Source organism: Drosophila ficusphila, unplaced genomic scaffold, assembly GCF_018152265.1.
Source record: "Drosophila ficusphila isolate 14025-0441.05 unplaced genomic scaffold, ASM1815226v1 contig_106, whole genome shotgun sequence".
NCBI lineage: Eukaryota > Metazoa > Arthropoda > Insecta > Diptera > Drosophilidae > Drosophila > Drosophila ficusphila.
This window is the reverse complement of record NW_025063993.1, coordinates 6,304,938-6,329,186: the sequence shown is the minus strand read 5'-3', so window position 1 is coordinate 6,329,186 and position 24,249 is coordinate 6,304,938. Positions and strand designations below refer to the sequence as shown.

The 24,249-nt window shown below is 40.0% G+C and overlaps 1 protein-coding gene across 1 annotated transcript; it reads right to left on the bottom strand.

Annotated features, from left to right (window-relative positions):
- Positions 1–769: 769 nt before the first annotated feature.
- Positions 770–5,073, bottom strand: LOC108088939. Its single transcript, XM_017186962.1, has 8 exons — positions 4,558–5,073; positions 3,872–4,131; positions 3,175–3,331; positions 1,647–2,642; positions 1,349–1,586; positions 1,133–1,295; positions 957–1,059; positions 770–898 (listed from the first exon to the last, which is right to left on the bottom strand). Exons 1-8 carry the CDS (start codon positions 5,071–5,073, stop codon positions 770–772), a joined length of 2,562 nt encoding a protein of 853 aa, XP_017042451.1.
- Between the last annotated feature and the right edge of the window lie 19,176 nt (positions 5,074–24,249).

Sequence of the window (24,249 nt, the reverse complement as noted above, 5' to 3'; positions counted from 1 at the left end):
CTTGTCCCTTTACATTTAACAAACAAACACAGAGCCGGGCAAAAGAAGGAAAAGAAATGCCTAAGAGCGGCACTTTGGCAAGGAGCCAAAATAACACAGGGCCAGGACGAGAACTTTTGTGTTTCTGTGTGAGCGCTGACAAGAAGCCTCCCGGTAAAAGGCAGAAGATAAAAAAAAGCTAGAAAAAAATATGAGTGGAATAGAAGGAAGGAAAACTGTGTTACAACTACTGAAAAACTTGTTATCTTAATGGATATTTTGTAGTTCGTTTGTGGCTAAAATTGACTCACTCTTTCTCCACCCGCTGCCAGGCATTTTCCACTCGAGAAGAAGGCGAAGAAACAATTTCACCATCTTGTCGAAAATTCAAGATTGAGCTGCTCCCCGGAGATTGCAATAAATTCTAATTCATTTCATTAAGGAATTAAATCAATCCCTCTGTCTTCCAAACTAAGTGGATTACTTTCAAATAGCCAAATAAAAAAGTTCGCACCACTACACAATTTAATTATGCAATCACACCCCTTCTTCGCCTTCGATTTGCTGCGCACCAAGTTAATTTAATTAAACTTTTACCTTTTGACACATTCATGGTCGTCTGGGTGAAAATCGAATTTCCCCTTTGTGGCGAACTAATGAATCGGAAAGCGCGCATTCAAAATGAACTGAAAACTTCCTCCTCGACAATTAATTCCAGTTGAGCTCAAGTGTCAGAGTTTAAGCTCTCTGCTTTCGAATTTTATTGCATCACATTCAAGTCTCTTTCAACTCAATTGATCCTGATGACGAGGCGATACTGCCACTTGGAGTATAGAATCTCGGTGCCCAGGATCATGAGGGTGATGACATAACTGAAGATCAGTATCAGCAGGGCAGAGCTCACAGTATCCATATCAACCTGGAATTAAATGCTTGAAAGTTTTAAATATAGAGGTTCGAAAGCTCGTAGAACCCACATGCAAGTCCGAGGTCTCAATTTTCTTCACACAAGGCGGTTTTCTTGAGTGCCAGACATTAAAGTGATAGGTCAGGATGCCAGTTTCAGTAACACGTCGTAATCTGAAATGTATATATTTTTATTACTAATTAATACTCTTAAATGAATTATAATTTATTTTTAAAGTAAACTCACCCGTAAGAGATTACCTTCCTCATTGGCGAATTTTTCTGCATTATGCTCACAGTTTTTTGTGGAGGAAACATGCTGACCTCGGTGAGATCGCAAATGGCCTGTTCGTCAAAGGTTTCGGCAATAATCTTGTAAGCAGCAGCCACGTCCACATGAAAGGCAAATCCTAAAACATATTTATATCTAAAAGTCTCTTAATTTGTATTACCAACAACTCACTTTCATATTTAACTCTGCGTAAACCTGTTTCCGGATCCAACCAATTACTGACTGAATTTTCCTTGGCATGAGCACCCGTTTCATGGCTGTGGACAATATCCCGATATGATTTGGCAGGATCTGCGGTTGGAGCATTTGCATCCACGGGTTCATCCTCATCGGCTTCGTTTTCTTTGGTCGTGGGAACACTTGTAATCTTCTTGGCATAAAGTTCCATGGAAACGGGGTCTTTAGTGTGCTTTAGATATTGGAAGATTTTATTATAGGAAACTTTAACCTTTTCTTTGAATTTAATTACCAGAAAGTAATCTCTGTTGTAAAGAATATCCTCCATGCCCACCTTCAGCGAACTGGCCACCAAATCGCTTAGCGTCTTTATGGTTTTTGGTTTCTCCATCAGGAGAGTGCCCACAATACTGGCTGAATAGAATTGATATATGCAAAATGAGAAGAGCAAACTGGTAATCACAATGCAGCGACCCGAAACGAAGCTTGTGGAAAATCCCAGACCCTGTTGGCAAATAATTCCCACGAAGAACAACACGGATTCGAGGAAGAGACCAACTCTTTCTGGAGCTTTCTTTTCCTTTGCCTTTCGATCCTTGATGTATTTATTCAACTTTTGGTAGCAGCGTTGCCAAAGGTTTTCAGCATCAATAGGAGTTGGATCTTCTTTTTCTTCCACTTTTTCCTCTACCTTTTCCTCATTAACCTGAACCACTGAAACTGCAGTAATCGGACGCACTGTAGTCTCCACTGACTCTTGCTCTTGTTCCTGCTGTTGGTAATGGCGTGGTGGTACTCCTCCTTTGGGTTTTATCAAAGCTGAGCCATCGTGTGGAACCAATTTCCACTCAATGGTGGTCAAGAACCAGAGAATTAAAACTGTCAGAACACCACAGCCCACAATTAAGACCCAGACATCGTTGGTAAACGGCTGAAGAAATACGATGCGATCCTTTTGCGTACTCCTGGGATGTCGAAAGATGAAGCAGGGACGACTGGACCAACTTCTACCCGCCACATCGATCCATTTGTGCCGCTCCAGCCAATAGAATATCGGTGCCCCTCCAATATCCGTCTCATTGCGAATGAGGGCTCCGATCATCCCGTCAAACCGACCATTCTTCACATATCCCCACGAAGTGGTTCTCGAGAGGACGAACGTCCAGTTGAACATGTCGCGCACTGCCATCAGCAGATTGAAATTGAAGCGGTTCATCGTGTCGATGTGACCGGACACCGTGTGCGTGAGGTAGTACATCAGGGTGCCCGTCATGTTCTTGTTGGTCACCTGCCGAGTGGTTGGATATCAAACCATCACTGGGAGAAATTATCATTTCATTACACACAAGCGAAATAAGGGCAATGTTTATCCGGATTATTTAGATAACATATAATCGTATAAGATTGTTGTTTTAAGTTATCTCCAAAAGGTGACCACAAACTGAAATTCTGGTGACCCAAACTTTGCCATTTTTCTCCCGATTTCAAAGTGGTATTACCCTAAACGTTTGTAAAGTGAGCTTACATTCTCCATTTCGTTTGATTATTTACTTTTGTGCATGTCAAATTTTTTAAAATTACCGATACCTTGCATAATTATCACTCAAAACTTCACTCTTAGATTTCCTACTTTAATTGTGTTAACATACCTGAAAGGTTTTAAATATTTTAGTTTTAATTTCTTTTTTTAATAATAGGTATATTATTTTGTGGACCGCTTTATTTTCTTTCAAGTGCACTTCTGACCGTCAGAATGATGATGGATATTCCTGTCCCTCCACTCCCTACGCAATCCCAATAGAAATCCCCCCTAATCTTACCACAACCATGCAGCGCACCCTGGCGTGCTGCATATCCATCCTGCGACGAACTGTGGACGTGGTCCGAAACCATGTGTGCAACTGGAATCCCTCCGACGGCGTGAAGCTGCCAATTTCGGTCAGATTGACGTGTCCGCCGTAGTTAAGTCCGGGGTTCCTAAGAGAGGGTCCAAAATGGCAGCAAGTCGTTGTGGGAATTAGCAGTAGGGAAGTCGACAGTTGGGAAATTATGGCTGATGTGTTGATGGCGGCCAGGCAGTAACGAATTGCCATGGAATTGATGTCTAGATATGATGGAATGGTAGCTTGTTCTTTGAAATTCAGGAATCAGTATGAGTTATTAAATATAATGCACTAATAAAAGCGATCGTACAAGATATTACATAAAGTAAACAAATATGAAGTACCCTACTCAGCACTTGCTTTAATTTCACTTATTAAATAACTACAAAACCATAATTTTTGTTAAGTTTTTACAAGCCACAAAATGATGTAATAATCCTTAATAGAACTATGAAAGTGGCCTGAGGTATACTAATTTGAATGTACTTGTCTGTTTAATATAAATAAACTTAAATTGAAAGCTCAAGCTTTTCATTATAAGTATACAATTTAAGGTTAAATTTTCAGGGTGTTTTAAATGAGGGTGCAATTAAGTTGGGCTGATTTTAATACGACCGGACCACTAATCACTTACCAGACATCGAACAGAGTGAAGTGGGCTGCCTCGGACATTCGCTTGGCCAATGTCAGTTCGGTGTTCATGTACAGGTTCATGCCCCCCAAGAAGCTCTCGATGGTGGGCAGGTCTTCATCGTCGGTCGTCTGTATTTGCTGTCCAGGTGGCTCCTCATCCCCTTTCGCAGATCCTTCGCCAGTCTGGGTCCTTCCATGCCAGGCGAAGTCCTCTATCAATAGCCAGTGAAACTTCTCGCTGTAGAGCATCTTGGCGGAAGCCTTTGAAATGATTGTACTCGAGCACTTAATAAGGAGACTAGACTTTGACAAGGCGATGAGCGGCCAGCACTCGAAAAAAATTCGTTAAAATACCTATGCCCAAGGAATTTAATCTGCTAATTGGTTCTTTTATATTACGCATTTATCTTTTTTTTATTAAAGGTAAATTAAAGATAAATTTGTATGTGAATAACAGGATTAAATTAGGACTTATTAAATGTAGTTCAATATTTTAAAAAGCCTTTAAAGTTTTATTAAACATTTTGTTTGCTTTCACAGCTGTGAGTCTTGAATAAACTTATATGAGTATATCAGGTTATTGATTCCTTTCTCACTCAACTGGAGTGTAATATACTTGACTTTTTTCCGAGTGTCGCTTGGGGAAAAACCCCACCACTTCCCCTCCGCTTTTCCCACTCAACTTACCAACTCGAGAAATCGACGACTGAGGGCGCCGCACGCCAGATCGACGACCGCAATTTGCCTGAGGGCTTCCATCCGCAGGACGCTCTCCAGCCACTCGGAATTGCTCTGCGCCTGGCTGGGCGCCTGGCTAAATCCGCCGGTTGGGCCGCTGCCGGGTCGGCTGGGCCGTCCGCCCGAAGGAGTCGCCTGCGCCAGGACATCGAGCAGGACAATCCGCACAAAGAGCTCGCTCTCGTAGAGGCTCTTAATCAGCTGAAAATTCTTCGCCTCGAAGGCTTCGCGAAGCTCTGGCTCGGGGATATTGGACTGGGAACGGGAATGGGGCTTCTGGCACGTGAAGTAGGTTATCCTGGGAATGTGCTTGTAGTCCCGAGCGAATTGCAGAACCAGGCTGCTTTGCAGCAGCGAAGTGCGCCGCGGCTCAGGCACTCCATAATCCAACTCCAGTGCCAGCAACTCACGCTCCTGGAATCCTTCGCAGGATAATGGCAGAAATAAGAGCAGCCACCAATGCATTGGGTACAAACAGTGGGTTTAAATTCGACTGACATTCAACTCGCTATCGCTTTATATATAGCTACAGGATTCCTTTGTCTGTGCATTATTCATTCGGTTGGCTTTGACATTTTGCTGCTGTCAAAATTGAATTGAAATTGGCCCATAAATCGCTCATTGGAATTTCACTTTTCTTGTCAACTGACACCGGTCGCCGTCATTATTCAATTTCGTTCAATTACATTTCATAATTCACGACCCACGCCAAAGTTGCCCATGAATATGCATAAAGGATATACTATATGCGCATGAGGGTCGACCCAAGTGTGTCTCAATCCCACTCAAACTCCTTTTGTCCTTTGGGGCTTAACGCTTCCCATGTCATAAATTCGGACAGTTTGTCACCTTAATTGAATTTCAGTGCCAATGTTGGGAAACAAAGGGGCAGATATACTATACATCAAACAACATGTTGAATTAAATTATGTAAAGCAGTCCAATTTACTTTTGAACAAGCCAAAATACCGAATGAGATTTATGACAGTGCCATATTTAATGAATACATTTGAATAATTTTGTGGGAGGTAATTAAAAAAGGGGGAAAATATTTGTGTATTAAAAAAAGAGGAACAAAGTCAAAATATTGAATTAACAATAAAATTAAAATACTTCCTCTTTACCTGAAATTAGTTTTAAAACATTTTTGGCTTTCCCACCTGCGCTTAATTTTTCAATAAAGCCGACTTTCCGTTGTTTTTTTCATTTTTGATTTGGCTTTGTTTTCCTTTTATTTTTTGGGTCAAAAGTGGAGCCCAGAACAAAGTCATATTTTCTTATTATCTGTGCCACCGCCGTAATGCCCCCAAAAAAATGGAATTATTAATGGCACTGTCCATTGCTCCCTGCTAAGTGGCGCAAATTACATTTTTGTTTATTTTCCCCGCCACTTGGCCTTGGGCCCACTCTTGGCCTTATTTACAGCTGTTAAGGTTGTACCTTCTTCCTTTAGCTCCTTGTTTTTTTTTCTTGTTTATTGTTTCCTGACCACAATATATTTTGGCGTATGGCTTTTGGCGTTCGTTGAAATCCTTAATTGTACTTGGAAAACGCGTTGGAGCGAAATTCTTTAATGGCTTTCGGTACTTGTGGATGCTTCAACTACCTTTGGCATTATTTATTTGGTCTTTAAGTGGCAGCGGTAGAAAATGTTTGGCAAAAGCGTTGAATTGTTCGGTAGTCGGTGCGTATACGTAATTTCTTGAAGAGCTTTTTGTAAGCGGATTGCTTTCTGCCAATAGTTTGTGCAGAGTTTGTTCTCTTTGGCAATAAAATCAGAACTGGTTGGCTGTTATTCAATTAAATTTGCTAGCCTTAAAAGTATGTGAGGGAACTCAAGCATTGTGCACATTCATTTGCCATTTGGGAGCCACACTAAAAGGCCAACTAAACTGTTCATAATGAGTGGGTAAAGACCACGTTTGCTGGGCAATAAAAACCGACAACGACAACGGCAACGACAGGGCCGACAATTGCCAAACAAGAAGTTTTGCAAGCTGCAAAAAGAAAGTTTTCATAAAGGCCATTTCCTCGGGCCACTCTCTATCCCCCAGTCCGGTGAATTTTTTTTGCGTGCTCTGAATATTGGCTAAAGTGTCAACGGCAGTTGCAACTGCGACTCTGCTTTATGAGCCCAGTCGCCTACGCAGCCCCGTTTGCCCCGCAGAAAAGCCAAGTTTTGTCCTTCAGGACGAAACCACAACAAAGGCGGGCCAAAGTGCAAAATGAACAGCCATCCGACCCACCAAAGGGGTCGGAGGTCAACGGGGGAAATGAGTGAGGAGTGGAGGAGGGGAAGGGGGTTGGAAAGTAGCCCACCGACGACATTTGCATGCAAATGATGCACTTGCAGTCGATTCGCTTCTCCGGGAGCAGCAGATGAACTTGTTTTGTGCTAATGAGATCAGCATGCAAATCGCTGGCTAAGGACAGGAAATTGCAATGCAAGAAGTGCAAGGATAATGGCTCTTGCCAATGCATCTTATTCGAAATTCACAGCACACGCCATCGGTGAATATTATATGACAAGTCGCATTAATCAACAGGCGAAAGCTTTTACCTCGATGATGACTAAGATGTGAACACAATGAAATCAGAGTGGGGGAAACACTGCACGGAAACAAATTAATATTAATTGTTTAGTTTATATAAATAATATAGAAATTATAAGGTATTTTATACATAGATAAACCCTTTACTTTCCCGTAAATAGTTTCTTAACGCTGTCGGGTAAATACATTTTTACTTTCATTACTTAAACTTTCACTTTCAATGTCTGCAGACATTTTTCCGTAATGCGTTGACAAATTCCGCTGACATTCGAAGCGGCAAAAATATTAATAAGTTGAGGCGGTAAAAACGTGTCAAGGCTTTTATCCTTGAAATGCAGCATAGACGAAAAATTGCAGCTGTGTTCTGAGCCCCAGGGATATTCCATTTGGTGCAACTGACTTGACAGACAGTTGTGACATTTGTTGTTTCGCATAGCCGAAAGATAAATGTGGCCTCTGTACTTTCACGCTCCTGACAAGCGGTTGGAAAAGCCATTTAAAGTGATAGATCTCAAGGCGAATGGAAAGCTACATACAATCAGCATGTAAGTAAAAGGAAAATAATTTGGGATAGTTATTTATTTCAAAAATTTATAAAATCTGTTATATTTAAATTGGAAATAATATTTCAGAGTAGTACAAATATACTCCATATTAATAATAATAAATAGAAAAGAATATTTACTTTAATTTTCATCAATAAAATTTTCTTTAAGCCCTGAGAAAAGTGTTTGTCTGGCTTCAGACTTTGCTATTTTTCCCCTGCCATCTGGACCCGTCACAGTAATAAAGCCATAACTATAATAGCATTAAATAAATCAGAGTCCAATCTGGCCTCCACCTATCCGCCTTTCCAGCACTCGAGGCTTTTATTCTTGCACCCGTTGGCTGGCGCCTTTCCTTCGGCTTTCACTGCCACTTGGGGGAAAGTTGTGCGGCGTCAACCGAGAAAGTCGCGCTGAGTGCATTTTGTTGATTTATAAAAAAAATAATGTTAAAACCATATTACATCATAATGAAAGAGCGCGACGGGCGGCGACGAATCAGCGAGGAGAGAACGAACCGTAAACAAGTTTCCAGTGAAATAATAAAATGCGCTTTTTATGCATTTTCTCCCTGGGCAAACGCCTTGCCAACCTGGCCAAGCACCTTAAGTATAATGCGTGTTATGTAATAGTTTACCTTATCCACCCCTGCCCCTCTCCCCAAAACTCTCTTCATTCCACTGGCAAGCTGTCGACGCCGTGCAAACTTGGAAGCGTTAAAAAATTCCCACCATATTTTCCTTTGCGTTTTTGTTATGCTTTTGTTGCAACACAGAACTTTTCCATCCAAAGCGACAGCCTCGGCACCTTCACCACTTAGCAAAGGTAACTACACTGTGAAAAAACTGGTGCTTTTAAATGCTGGTATATTTTTTGTGAGTCCTTAATGCTGCAAGATGATTTAGGATAATGCAGATGTTCTTCTTTACCGGTAAAACATTTATATTCGCTCTTTATCTTAAAAATAAATATAAATCAGTTAGTTAAAGTATAGTAAAGGATAATAAGTTTATAATTTTTTTTTGTGTGAATTTTTGGCTCCCAGGGGAGGGGTTTTGGGCCACATCTCAAGCCTGCGCTTGAAATGCTTAACAAAAATAAGCGTGGCCGTAAAAGCAGCCACAAACTTTAGCCAAAACAATTTTGACACCTGAACCCGAACCATTTGCTGTGTTGACAACGGACCTGGCCATGTTAATTCCACGCAGACTATGCGAGCTATGGCTGGCGACAAAAGGCAGGAAAAACTTTGGCTCCCCGGATTCTCCTCAAAAAAAGAGCAGAAGTAAGTTTTTAAGAACCGCAGGCAAAAAGTATTTTGGGTTAAATGTGGCGCATGAGTTGAGGGGGCGACACAAATGTGATTTAAAACGTGTTATAATTCTTTTGAGTGCTGTTGGGGTAAATTAAATCAAAAAGGGGTGCATATCTTTTATACTTTTAATGCTCAGTTGATTAAATGTATGCTAATTCCTTCCTTACTTTTTTATTATGGAAGCCATTGGATTAGCATAGTATTATTAATTGTAATTGGTAATCTGATAAGTAGCCCTTATTATCCTTAGTGAATTAACTTAACTTAAAGGGTAAACACACATATTTACCAGAGGTGGGGAAAAGGAGGACAGGTAAACAAACTCAGGGCTCTAAGCCAAACACGTAACACCTTAAGCATGAAAACAAGCTCACTGCGGGTTTTGCGACTTCCTGAGCTTTGCTTTAAGGAAGTTCCCCAAGGGGCAAAGGAACTCGGCGGTCTGACCCAGTTTGCACACACTTGCCGCTCGGCAAACATCCTCCTCCTTCAATCAACGGTTCAGACACATATGTTACGCCGGATTGTTATGGAAATCCATAAATAAAAGCGCACAGACACATGTTTACACGCTCATCAATTTTTCCAGGCAGGCATACGTACCATATACGTATAAAACGACCGACGAAGAAAACGCCGGCAGGACTAAAAATAGGAGTAGGAAAATGCGACAGGATGTGGGGCAGTCAAACGTCAGGCGAGAACGTTTGTTAATCTCCAACCTGGCAAAGTGTTGACGATAATTCAAGACACGTACCTGCAATAAACTGCCGCGTTGTCGTCTGCATGTATATCCATACATATATCACCTATATATATCTTCTGGCTGAGTTTTACGACACCAACTTGGTTGAATTCTAGCCGAGATCAGCTTTAAAACAGAGCGGCGTAAATTTAGAAGCACAAACAAATTAAACGAGCTTTGTCTGAACAATTCCTATTAATGCCGAGCTCCTCTTTTCCGACTCCGCCGCCTAATTTTCTCGTCCTGTGCGTGACCAGAACTCATTGAAATTTTCCACGAGCGCCCCGTGTTGACATTTCGGTAGATTAAGTTATAAACAAATACAAATGCGGCTACTAATGAAGTGTTGTTTGACTTTTTCGGACCAGAGCAATGTCAACAAGTTTATTGTGTGAAGCTGTTTATGGGGAAATGTGATGGGGTGGCGATGCCTTTGGGTCGACACGCAAACCAAATTAAGTCATAAAAACGTGGGCGTGTTTTAATGAAATGCTCGCCGGGCGGAGAAATCCAACTCGAAGAATGTCCAGGAAATCGCTTTTTTTGCTAACAAAAGAAAAACAAAATGCAAACGGGAGAGACATCCCCGACCAAAATGCTTTTTGCCACTTGTATATTTTCCTGCGATTTGCATAATTTGTCCAAACAAACATAACACAATGTAACACAATGGCAGCACACATTGCGTATGCGTAATCTGGCACTCGTTGAGAGGACAAAACAAGCTTTAGCCCCCGGCACTTTTTTTCTTCGCACTTCGACATGCAAATCGAGCCGGAGTTGTTGGGCTGGTAAGAAAAGCGATAAACGCCTCGAGAGCAGCCCAAAACAAACCGAACAACAGCAATCCCTGGGTCGCCGGCAAAGGCCAAAATCCCACTAATACCCCCACACCCTGAAGAAAAAAAGGAAAAAAAGAACCTCAAAACCGAAAACCCCAACTGAAAACAGAAACCGAACCAAATGCATAACGTTTGTTGCCAAATCCGTCCTTTATGCTGAAATCAAACAACAATAAAAAAAAGTAACAGCAAGGAGCAAAGAAAAGGGAGCCTGCTCCAAAGCCCCAAGGAAAACGGCAAAAGGGAAGCCCATTTTATGGTTATCGCCAAACGTTGGGTTATGTTTTATGGCTTAGAGTCCCGAATGTGAAACGGAAAGAGCAGCAACACTCAGCAAAGACATACAAAATTAAAGTTCCATCAACCAAACGAAACTATGTATTTATGATAATATTTAATATATTATTTTGTTGAAGGTTATGCAAACACCAAATATTAACTTTATTTTAAGTTTAGTTAGGAGAAAGAAAAATCTAAAATGCAAACCTCTTTTAATTAACTTAAATCAAATTGATAACAAAGACTTTAGTTGTACAAAAAAATTTATAGAAATAAAATAAATTTAGAATCCTTCCCTAAAAAATTGGTATTATAAATCCTATATCCATTAACATAAATGCAAAACTGAAGAATTTAAACTCAAGAACTCCTTTTCCATTACCTTAAAAATCACTCCCTATTAAGTGAAGCCACATTCCTCATTACCAGATCCGTCATTTTCCATCGGTCTGAAGGTATTTGCCCAACTCTAGGGAGAATCCGGGATTCCGTCACTTAACTTGAGCTGATTGACCAGGACAATCGCCTGTCGCTACCTTTAAGTTCCTTTGACAAGAATAAATCATTTTGTGTTTGTGCTTGGCACTCACACCTGTCCACGGCTCCTCAGGCATTTCCTTTCTCCACTCGACCAGCCCACACTGCCACCCACATTTCCCCCATCCAACTCACTCCACTCCCTTAACATTCAACATTCCACACCCCGCTGGCGCAATAAACTTTTACGCATTCATTATGACCAACATGGAAAATGGCGTTTTTCTTTGTGCTCACCGCGTTTTTCCGTTTCTCTTTTGGCTGCTGAAAAGTGTGTAAGTGGTTTGTGGGGCGAAGGGAAACAGGAAAATGGGGGAGGGGCGGCATTAAATGGCCGCCGCGGTCTCGTCACGTAAATCGCTCGCCTTGGTTTTTCACTGAGAGGTTTTCCCGCTTTTCCCAGCGGTCGCGCTTTCTGATTTTTTTTTTTAAGCACGGTCGGAGGTGGCTGGATAACAAAATGTCAATAAAAATAAATACTGTTGACGCAGCTCGCTTATATTTTTAAACCAAAGTGGGGGTCGTTGACTTCGGTCCTGGCGATGTGCTGATGATGAGGATTCGTCACGAGGATAATGCCGCTGCTCCTGTGCGGAGATTCAGCTTGTCGTCGAGTGACACTTGTTGTTGTGCGTGGGTTTGAAGTATTCTCCACACGGCAATAATTGTCATTTAAGTTGAGAAGAGCGTTGGTAATAACTTTCATTAAATACTCAGCAGAGACCACGAGGCAAAGCAACATGGGTGAGATTTAAATTAAAACATTAAATAAGTTAGTAAAAATTAAAGTTCATAAAAACAGGGTTTTGTGCAGAGAATTCTCTTTCTATATAAAATGTTTGTGAATGAATGTTTAAATAGATATCTTTTATAAAAAGAATCACATAGTAATAATTATTTAGTTGGTTATTTGTATTACACGATTTAATAAGTCAATATTGATAAAAATGATTATATACCTACTTTCTCAAATAATTTCTCTCCATAGAAATTTGTAAACACGCCCTATCATTAAAATCGCATTACTTATACCTCCCTTACAAGTTGACTTTACAATTTTTCGATTAAAAACTTCCCCTAAAATAGCTTTGGATAGCTCAAAAATTGTCTTCCGGAATGTAATTATGTGTTGGACTCGATCCAAGGATCTTTCGGGCTCTTTGCCAGGCTCCCTCTAATTTCAGCGTTCAACATTCAATTATTCAAATGAAGATGCGCATATAGGCCACAGTTTAGGCGACATTTATACCGCCCTCCTGCCTCAAACCAATTTACATTATTTAGTCGAAAAATGATGGGGAAGGTCACAAGTTGCTTGCCCAATAAACGAGAGGACAATTGAGTCCCCAGGAGCAGTACAATTAAAAGCCAAAGTCAAACGGATGCGATTGCAGAGGTCAACACAAATAATTGAACCGCATGAGAAATTGTGCAGGGGCCAGCAAAATAAACAAAATGTGAGTAAAGAAATACCGCAAAAAGGACAAGTACATCGAAATAGTTGTGCAGGCACCTCCATTTTCATCCTCCACCGATACATATATCTGCCGGATCGAAGATACAAAGCATCTGGCAAATGGCAACTGATAAAAATACCTCGCTAAATGTAAATACAAACAGAAATTGTGGACTAAGATGGAAGTTCTGGAGGTGAAAGTACGGGGCATGACAATAGTCGCCTTGGCCTGTGGCTGCGGGCCGTTTTGCCGGCCAATTGAACATTTCGGAAATTGGAAATTTCTCACTTGATGATGGTCCACAAATTGGCCCACAATGAAGACACTCGTGCGTGAGGCTTTCGGAGGGGGCGATGAGGAAACTTGGTGCTGTGGTTTTGCCTCTAGCTCTAGTTCTTCCTCCATCTGTCTCTCTGTGGGTCACTTTATACTCTTGCAGAAAGTAGAGAATTTCGGTATACTTGATAAGACAATCCTTAAAGTTTTTAATTTCGATTTATAAATCGGAAAAAGTATATTTTTGATACCATCTAGAGACCTACAAATTTTGCAACCCCAATGGATATGTTTATCTTTATTATTACTAATATATATTATGTTTCACATATTCATATACTTATATTATTATGGAAATAATACGAAATTTTGTATCATAAAAACGAATAAAATTTTTATTTTTATTTAATTTATATTTTGAAAAAGTAGGCCTTTTGCTTTATAGAATGCTTTTTCCTGATATTTATTTCGTTATCCCCAACTATTTCAAGGGTATCTCAACCTTCGGTTCTCGAAATTACCGAATATTTCTCTTTGGTCTTTGCTTGGGCAATAGCCCGCAGCGGGACACAGATGTATGTCCATTTGCTCGCCCAGTTCTCGGTTTGATTTCATTGTCACATCTCCGTTATCCGATTGAGTACATGAGGGATTTGATGGGGAAGGGGGCGATTCGATCCCGCTCCATGTCCGTTTGATTTCCCCAGTGTGTGAGCGATGGAGTTGAAACGGGTTGACCCCTTTCACCCCCCATTTCTCTTGAAGTCCTCGATTCCTCTTACCTCATCCGATGCGCCTCTGCCATAAAGTGTTTATGAGTGTTTGCCTGTGGTTACTTTGAGTGTCCGCTTTATGTCCTCACCAAAGTTTCGGACTGTGCCATAATTTACAAGGTGTTAATCCGACAATTTGTGTGGCACTTGTGACTGGCCGCATAAAGTTTTTCTACTTGACCATCTAAGATTTAGCTTGGAATAATGGCAATAACATTTTTCATATATTTTATACGGCCTGCAGAAGGTCAAACGGACAGAAGGAAACATTTGACAACATCCGCAGTTGGTTTCCCCCCGAAGAAAGCATTTCCTTGTCAATAAAAGAGGAAAATGTCGTCTTCCGGTGAAATCATCATCATCATTTTTCTGCCCCATGCAAATTGAAAGTGAATGGTAGAATATCAACTTTTGTTTGTCAAAGTCAAAAGTTTTTAAATTGAAGATAAAACTTGTACATTAATGGTTAAATAGAGTTTGGGTAAGTGATTGTTCAGAGTATCTCAAGCATGTCCCCTGTGTGTTATAAACTTTTGGCTGAAATGATATTTGTCAACAGCTATTGTTGTCAAACATAGTTTGTTTGCTTGGCTCCGTGATTTATCTGCTCTTAGATATGAAATTCTTTTGCAACCACTTGGAGTTGTTTTCAATCAAAACAACAGCATCAGCATCAGATACTTTAGCAGCAAATACTAGGCGTTAGATGCTTTGCATAGCTTATAAAACATTCCGCAAGCTCGACAGGAACGAGCTGAGGTCCTCAGCATCCCAGTGAGAAAGGATGCAGGAAACAATGCCGCGAGCTGCGTAGGAAATTTCACAGCATTGTTAGCGGCTTTTGAGGTAACGAGCGATGGGAGGGAATGGGTTGTATCGGGTTGTATTGGAACCCTCAACGGGAAGCTGCAGCCTTCGACAATAAGGTAAAAGACGGAAATCGTCACCGTAATGTCTAAGAAGCGTGAACTGTGCCAATGGTTACAAAGTACTCAGCAGCACTGCCAGAAATTAAAGAGGGAATAAAAATTGGTTATAAAAAATATTGTATATCAAATTGATAAACCCATGAAGAGGTTTTCGATTTATTAAAAACTGTTCATGTTCGTTACTAAACTTAATCACACTTGGCTTACAATTCAATAGGTATTTTGTATATATTTTTTTCAGCTAACACTCTTTATTATATTGTATCGCATTGTAGAAGTGTATGGGTGATGGAGTAACATCTGGCATAGAGGCGTGTTTTGCATTTGCCACACACGCACACACAAACCATAAGGTTTGAATTAAACATTTTGGCGTATGAAAATTTATGCAAAAGTTCGGTTCTTTTCCCTTTTGTTTTCCAGTCCTATTTGCCATAAATCGCATGAACAAACTACCAAACTTTTTATTTGGCTCGTTTGCCTCTGCATGGAAATTCAATTAAAGTGACAAACTGTCCGAAATTTTGACATGGGAGCAGCTTCTGCTGGAAAACAGAGAAATCACACACAAAAATCCAATGAATGCCCAATGGACAATCAACATAAAAAAGCCAAAAAGATTGCCAAAAACGGAAACAAAAAATGCCGAAAACAAACAGTCTGTGAGGAGAGACTTACATGCATATTCATTGTGGAGCAAATCCTGAAAATATCACAGAGCTCCACTCATGAATTATGAAACGTAATTGAATGAATTCGATTTGACTGGCATGGCATGGCTTTTACGGCATGAAAAGTGAAAATTACCAAGGGTAACTCTTCTAAACTCTTCGTTGACCCTTTTACGATGTTAGCAAATCAATCAAATCACCAAAATAGAATTTAAACATGTCAATAGCTAAGATTTTTGAAGATATAAAGATGGTTCTCGATTTTACCTTTTGGTTTGAAAATATTTAACAAAAAGTGTACAATTTCTAATGGTAAAATCATTTTATCCGATTTTTAGCTCAATGTTTCTCTCATCAGCATTAAGTACAGGACACTTTGGCCAATTCAAAGTTTTATTTATGAGCTAATAGCCTCGCCTCTAACGATTTCCATCTGTTTGGCTGAAAGCAAAGACATATTCAAGCATTCGGACTGGCCAGTTGCCAGCTGGCCGGCCTTTTGAAGCGGTGATTTGGCACTAGAGCCTCAAAGTTCAATTTGCAAACAAATGTAAGCCATCGAATGGCTGATTTAGTGGGCAATCAGTGACAGCTGCAGTGTAGAATGGCTTCTAAACATCGAGGACACAGCCGTGCAATAATTTGAGACGATCTTTGCATACAAATGAGATGGCGATGGCGATGGTCAGAGCTCGTTAAAGGGCAGAAAACATACCGATACGATTGTAACCCCTTACGACACTTAAAGACGATCATTTTCACTTTGCGGGGAAAAGGACGATGGAAGGGTGACTCAATCAACTGAGTGCCCAAACAGCTCACAGTTCATTTGAGTCTGCTGCGAAGGGTGGTCGTTGGAATTTTTTAGATACGCGCAGAAATTTCTCTTCCGCAGGTGAGAGGTCGCCCAGCTTGCAACTTCGTTTGATCTGGAACAGATTGAACAATCAATTACGTGCTGCCAGACGCCACGCCCACACCGCCCACATGGCGAGCCAAGGCGAAGGGCAAAAGGTGAGACGGAGTGGCATGAAGAAAAACGCGCATACGTGCCGTTGTCCAGGTTGCTGCAAGTGCACTTCGATAAAGATTGTGGTGTAATTCAGAAAAAGTACAGTGAAAATATTTGAACGTATGAAACATTGATTATGCAAGGCAAAAAAAATCTTACTAATTTAAGATGTTTTTTAACTCCGGTTTCTTAATGTTATCATTTAATAGGATATTAATATGTTTTGCAAAATTGATTTAAAAATATGTGAATTTATTAATGAACGTATTGTTTTGTAGAAAATATTTTTTAAGCCCCTAAAAAACTTTTTGTGTAATTTTGGAATGTCTTTCAGTGTACTTCTGAAGTTGGTCCAAGTTCGCTGTCGCTGTTGCATGAAATTGACCCGCGATGCTGGGATTTATAAATGCAGAGTGTGGAGTGCCGAGCGTAGTCGATCCCACGGCTATGAGAAATGCAAGAAATCAACCAAAAACGAACGTGCGATGCATACAAAAGCTGACTCCGAACGGATTGTTTTCCTTATGTGCGAGAGTTGACAAGCTCCCCCAACTTTTCAGCTTCTACCCGAGCTCCTTACTTCTTCTCGACTGAAAAATGCAATCAACTTGAGGCGAAAAATGTTCAGGCAAAAAGGTAAAGGGCTATAGATGTATTTCTGCCTGCTGTTCTCCGCCTGCATTCATTCATCCAATGCGATTGCCAAAGGAAGCGGAACAAAAAACCCACCTGGCGGCGGTCCTGCTGGCAAAACAGGTTTTCATTGTGAGGGGATAATAAAAGCGCAAAGGAAAGAGTTCTCAACTGAAGAAACAACATATTGAAAAGAATATTACGTTTTTTAAGACAAGATAAATGCATTATTTTATATTTTTATTGTTCACTTTGAAGGAATAATGAAGTTTGAAATTCTTACTTAAATCTTAATCTTTTCAATTCTAAATACTTATATACTTAACATTTTTATTTTATTTTTTGGAAAAATCATTTAATTTCTCGGTAATTTAAGTGCAGATCGTTTAGGAATTCCATCAGAAAAATTAAAAGGTATGCCACTTTGAATTTTGAATTTAATTGACAATGTTATATTATTTGATCATTTTTTGATTACATGACAAACCCAAATTTGTAATAAAAATCGTAACAATTGTGAAAACAAATTGTTCGCCTTCGGCTGAATGCCATTGGGAGCGTTAAGACAACAATAATGTTTTATTATTGTTATTACACATATCTGTATGCCCATACAAGTGTCAGTTGTTCATGCGGATTTGGCTACGTTTAAGGGGGCGTGTAAATATTTCATATTATTTATCCCCGGAGAGAATCGCCCGTTTGTGGCATTAAATATGCAAGGGCAGCGCTTTATTCGAGCCACTGACCCCTGGCAACAGCTCAACTGACAGGAGAGCCCGGCCAAATGGACAGCAAAGTGTTCAAATGCTTGGACAGCTGCCTGCAAATGCGGAGCCAGCAAAATTCATCAAAATTCATTGGAGTTTTTTGCTTTCAATACACCCCCTTAGCAGGTATAAAAATATAAATACGTTTGGAGAACTCGAAACAAATTTCAGCTTAAAGAATTTCAATTTGCAATGCTTTTCTTTTTTTGAAAACTAATATAACATATTGGTAAGTGATGATAAGTGAATAGCTTTTATTTATAACATAAATTGTGTGTGAAATACAAATTATAAAGGTCTTTCTTTTTGTTTTCTCTGCGATTCTCGTCATGTTTTCAATGTGTCAACAAATGTGGATTAACTAACACTTTTGAACTTGTTCAATTCGATATAAATGAAAGCCATAAGCCAAGAGAACACACAAGCCCAGAGGTAAACAAAATTTAATGTTTTCAATTAGCTGTCAGAAATTGTTCTTTGCCCCAAGCCTTGCTCCCACATCTCCGCACGACCTCACCCACACCCACACCCACATCCACGCCCATCAAGCACCACCTCCTCCCCGTTTAAACCACAAAATCAGCAACCCTTAAGCATCGACAAAGAGCCCCCAAAATGGGTTTTCCGGAAGGGGAGGGGGCAGCGGGGTGACTGCTGTCGAGTTGACTGGTAAACAATTTGGTACCAAGGAACGGGAATCGAGCGTTGATTGCATGGGCCTCAGATTTTGGCCATATCCTGGTGCTTGGACCTAGGGTGTCTGTGAATAATTTCGGCATTATTGCCTGTGCTTAATTCAAATGAAATTAATTTCGCAAGGTAAACCCCATGCGGAGGACCAGCCAGGAGGATCAGAGGACTGCGGCTCTGGCCCATTGTATTTGGGTGATTTAATGGTCCTGTGGACTGAGCGTGTGTATGAGTGTGTGTGTGTGCAAATGAATTCATCCCCTGGGCAACATTTTATGGCATAATTTGAGGCGTCAGGAAGTACGTCGTCCTGGTCGTCGCCCATTCTCAGAAAAGGTCAGTTCCTGTTGGGTGTGAATATTAATGCCTCATATTTTATTTCGGGGAGGCGAAGGTTTTCGTGCCGTTTAGCTTTTAATATGATTGCGGAGGTGAAATGCAGGCGTATATTGTTGATTTTTCGAACCCTCGAGGCGTATAATTATGGGCAACTTGTGGACTTTGAGGCTTTAATCCCGGCGGCAGACATGTTTCGATTGCCAATTCAAGGATAACTTCATCGCTGGTGCCCGCCACTCAGGACTCTTCCCAGTGGCATTTGCAAATTCTGTGTAAAATATATGTGTTGAGCCCTAAACACGTTCTTAGCATTCAGACAGACTTCACTGGAGGGCCAGCTATCTCTTTCGTGGCCTGTCGGATTGCCTGATTTCCCAGATATTTTGCTATTTTTTATGGCCACAGGAATCCGTCCCCCCTCTCCACCTTTCCCCCAGAGGAAAGCTGGAGACTGTCTGCCTCCTTGCTCCTGCCATTGAGTAGATTAAAGTGTAAATATTTAATGCACGCGATTTGCTCGGCCTGAGTTATTATTATGGTTCCAGGAAAAGAGAGCAAGGAACCCTTTTTTCCTATTTAAACACTTTAACATGGCTTTAAGCTTTAAATATGGATTAATATGGATTTTTGGTTTTTAAAACAAAGGAAAAGTTTCTAAATGCTCACGAAAACAATGGCAAAACAAGAACTTTAATATTCGTTGAAAATTATCCATAAAAGATGTTCTGTTCGGAGTCGCTTTCAATGGTTTTTGTAAGGTTGCATAAAACTTTTAATAGGAGCATCTTCCAAACGGTTTTAGTTGCATTTATAACTGGTTTTTTGCCAAATTAGTACATTTACAGGTTTCGTTTTCCATGAAATTACTATGGTGAAAATGGCATTTACTCTTTTATTTTATTAAGGGAGATTTGAAATACAATACAGTACAAGTTTTTCTTATGTAATTGTTTACAAGTAGTTAAATAAATTAATAAATAAGATATTGTGATACGAGTGTTATGTGTGTATATACTCCCCCCTTTTTTTTGCCGTTGTCGTCTTAACCAATTAACTTGGAACGTGTATTTAATGACATCGAAATGAACTAGCAAGAAAGGAACATCATGGAAAAGATAACGACTGTCTCATTATCATTCCGCACACACACTCACACACAAATACACGCACACAAATTGAAGGATATGCCCCACACAGAGGCACACACACATGATCCCGTACACGTGACCGTGTCGAGTGGTGGCACAAAGATTGACATAATGACAATGAAACGCCCAAATGATTGGCTTTGCCTAAAAACACACACATGTTAAAAGAATTACAGCAAGAGAGGGGGCACATGGCGAAGGAAAGGGAAGGAGTATTGTACACGAAGCTGGCAATTATGGCAGCCAGTTAGATAATTCGAAACAGAAGGCCGACGTTAGCGTCAACATTGCCATGAAGTGGCTTTAAAGAGTAGCAGCAAAAAACATTCGCACCAGAACTAAATCGGGCACTGGAAAAAATCTAAAATTATTTAATGATTTAAGAGAAATAACTACACCAATTTTAAATCATGGTTTCAAAAAAGTTTTTTCTGCCATCTTGTTAATCCAACGCCAGTAAGTAGGCAATTTTAAAAAAAAACTTTTTACCTCCTAAGTTCTTGTTTTCTTCAATTCAATGAATTTGCTTGAGAAAATACTAAAATTATAGAATATTTTTTAGATAAATTTAAATCCTTTCAATTTTTTACAAGCCACTTTAATTGTTCAAGTAAGCGCTATGAATTTATTTCAGTGCTCGCACACCCAGAACATTTTATTAAAGTTCATAATAATCGCAATAATCTCCCGCTGCGTCCCGGCTTGGTCCTGCTCCTGTTTCCGTTGCTGCCACAGGCACACACGCACACATGTGAAATCCGGCGCAACCAACTTGGACTTAAGTTCTCAAACACTTAATGAGGCATTCAAAACAATTATGTGCTGGTCCCCTGTTTCCCGTCCTTTGGATGTGTGTGTGTGCTTTGCATTTGACATTATTAATATTTAAGACCAAAGCCAGCCATGGACTACGAAATAGAAAAGGGATTTGGTCGAGCTTTGTTTTTGCGAGAAAATCACTTTAATAAATTTATGCAGCGCCCGAAGGGGTCGCAAGAAATTTGAAAGGTAAATGGAATTTTCCCTTGCCTGCCCCAAAAAAACATATACAATTTAATTAAAGTTTTGCCCCGAAAGGCACAACTAATACACATGTGCTACGGCCGGTTCGTCCTTGTCAGCAGCTGTTGTCCTGCTTGTTCCCGTTCGCCCGTTTTCCCGAGTCCTGCTGATTGAGTGGCAGCAAGGACATGACGGCACACTCACTTTCTTGCGTTCTCCGAGTCACCTCCGGCGTCCCTCAAGGGAGCCACCTTGGCCCGCTACTATTTACCTTATTTATTAATGACCTTCCGTTAGTAATAACTCACTCTCGTGTACTTATGTACGCAGATGATGTTAAGTTGTGCTTGCAGTATAAGGACATTTCTTGCCGTTCGAATTTACAATCCGATCTAGATAGCTTTGAAAAATGGTGCAGTGATAACTTACTCAACTTAAACGGCTCAAAGTGTAAGCTTATGACCTTTTGTCGAACTAACCCGATACGGGGGGCTTACACTTTAAGTGGATGCTCTTTGGACAGAATAACTCAGGTGGATGACCTTGGTGTTCTTCTGGACCCAAAATTAAAATTTTCCATCCATATTTCGTCTATGGTGAATAAAGCCAGGAGTGTGCTTGGATTTATAAAAAGGTGGTCAAAGGAATTTGATGACCCTTACATAACTAAAAATTTATTTATTTCGCTTGTCCGTCCAATTCTTGAATACGGATCACCGGTCTGGAGTCCCCAATATGGAGTTCATTCGGATCGTATTGAATCGGTCCAAAAAAATTTTTTACTTTTTGCCCTACGGCGCCTAAACTGGGATGCAAACCTTTTATTACCCTCCTACTCTAGTAGACTACTTATAATTAATTTACCCTCCCTAGCCAACCGTAGAACGATGCTTGGAACAGTTTTTATGTTTAATCTTATTTGTGGTAGAATTGATAGCCCCGACTTAGTTAGCAGGCTAAACTTTTCTGTTCCAAGTAGATTAACCAGAAATTACATCCCCCTAATTTTAAATCAATGTAGATCTAACTATGAGCTGCATGATCCCTACAGAGTATTGTGTTCTGACTATAATAGACTTTATCCTATTATATCTATTTCTGACTCTCTGCCGTTCTTAAAGCGATCTCTCTTGACTTTTTTAGCTCAAAATTAGATCTTATTGTCTTCCTCCTAATTTTCCTCGGCCTTTTCTTTTTTTTTTCTCTAAGTCGCGACACTCCTCTCGTGAATTTTATTATTTTAAATTTAAAATTAAAATAAAATTTAATTTAACTTAACTTTTCTTTCGCGTCAAAATTTATCGCGAATCGTGCCGTACGTTACACGGCGGTCGCCCCTCGGTCGGTTGGGCGGGAAAGTGGGCCGTGGGACTACGCGCGTAAAAAAAAAAAAAAAAAAAAAAAAAAGCCACAAGTGTTCCTGGCACATCGTCTTGAATGTTAATATTTGCACTTTCAATTTGCACGCAGACAGTGACACACAGACACGGATAACGGGTATTCACAAAAGGATGGCGGCCGAGTCCTTGAGTTCTTTTTTTACAAAATTGCCATTGGTTGCTGCAATTATTTGAGCATTTCTTACACTTCCTGCCATTTAAAATGAATTGCATTTAAAATTCTTATGCATTTTATTTTCCCAGTTTTTTCGGAGCTTAATTTTCTGTGTTCTGCGACTTTTGGCCAACAACAATGAGCTTCAAAATTGTTAGATCCATTGTGTTGGTACCACACATATCCTTTTCCTTTCTGCTGGCCGACAATGGGTTAAAACTAAAATTAAATTGTCATGCTAACTAAAGCTTTCTTTTGTCTAGTTTTTGATGGTGCTTTAATGTGGTTTTTGGATTTAAGAATACTCGTGTGTAGAAAAACTGTGTCAAGCGGAAGTAACATCAAATTTCTTTAGGTAAAGAGTTGAATTTGAACAAATGGCTTTAAAATAGCATTACAAGTTTTAAAAGAAAATTCAAAAATTTTAATCTTCCATAAACCTTTGGTATATTTTATCTAAAAATGATTAAACGGAAAATATTTCTAAATACCAACACAAAGTGATTTTAAATCGTCTCAAAACTTGTCTCAAGTGTCATAAGAAAGACAGAGTTTTCTTTAGTAGTGATTTAAATATTCAAAAGCCTGAGCGAAGTGTCTTTAAAGTTTACACACGGATTTAGTTGGGGGATTTTGTGGGCTTACAGAATAAAAAAAGAAAAACCGAAAACCCTTTTTCTGTCCCTCTGCCCAATATCAGCTTTGTGTTGATGTTCTTTACAGGGGATTTATACACCCATTTGAGGCTTTGGCAGTCATTTAAAGTATCTGTCCCTCCTCCACTCTTTTGCCAAAGCATTTGCCCAAAGCATTTGTGTTTAGGTTTTAAGGGTTTTTCTTGTTGCTAACGTTGTTGTTTTCTGGTCATGTTGGCCAACCAAACAAATCGTTTGAGTCGGTCAGGCCAAGTGTCAAAGTTTTAACGCACCCTGAACCCACAAGCTTTAATGGAAAAGGGGATATATTAATAATGAAAAATGTTTTTGGTTTTGATTTGCTGGGCTTGCCTGGAAATGACTCTTATTTGCATTGAAGTCCTACCAGTGACGACAACAATTCATTTCACCTGGCATACATCTTAATTGGAGTGGAATTGAAAGCCCTGTCTCAAAGCCATATAAACAATGCAAAAAGAGGATTACACACAGATTGCCAACTGGTTCTGACATTTGTGGGTTGTAAGTAGTCCAATAGAAGAGATGGAGAATCGGAGGCGGCAGAACACGAGTCCATTGTCTTGTCTGCAGACAGTCTATCTATCTATCTATATATCTCCCCATCTATTTGGCTAACTATCTATCGATGCAGCAGCCTTCGACTGCAATTGCAGTGGCTCCCTCCAGGAGGTCAACCCCTTTCCCATTCACCTCCCTTCTGAGCCCCCGTTGATTTAATTTATGACCCGACTGCGTTCTGGTCGCCAGAGCCATTTCAGATAAATGCGTCTGTACTTTGGACAATATGGACATTGCCTGCCTAGATCCGTAGTCCTTTAACCTCACACTTGAAGAAATATATTTATTTAAACAGGTAACATTTTAAAAAGAATTGGTTACTTGTTAAATAAATATT

What these genes read in the sequence shown, in the direction of transcription:
- LOC108088939 (XM_017186962.1), bottom strand. Translation starts at nt 5,073, where the DNA reads ATGCATTGGTGGCTGCTCTTATTTCTGCCATTATCCTGCGAAGGATTC. An exon ending in ACGCAGAGTTAAATATGAAA is followed by an intron (nt 1,296 to 1,348) that starts GTGAGTTGTTGG and finishes AATATGTTTTAG; the next exon opens with GATTTGCCTTTCATGTGGAC. An exon ending in AGGAAGGTAATCTCTTACGG is followed by an intron (nt 1,060 to 1,132) that starts GTGAGTTTACTT and finishes TATACATTTCAG; the next exon opens with ATTACGACGTGTTACTGAAA.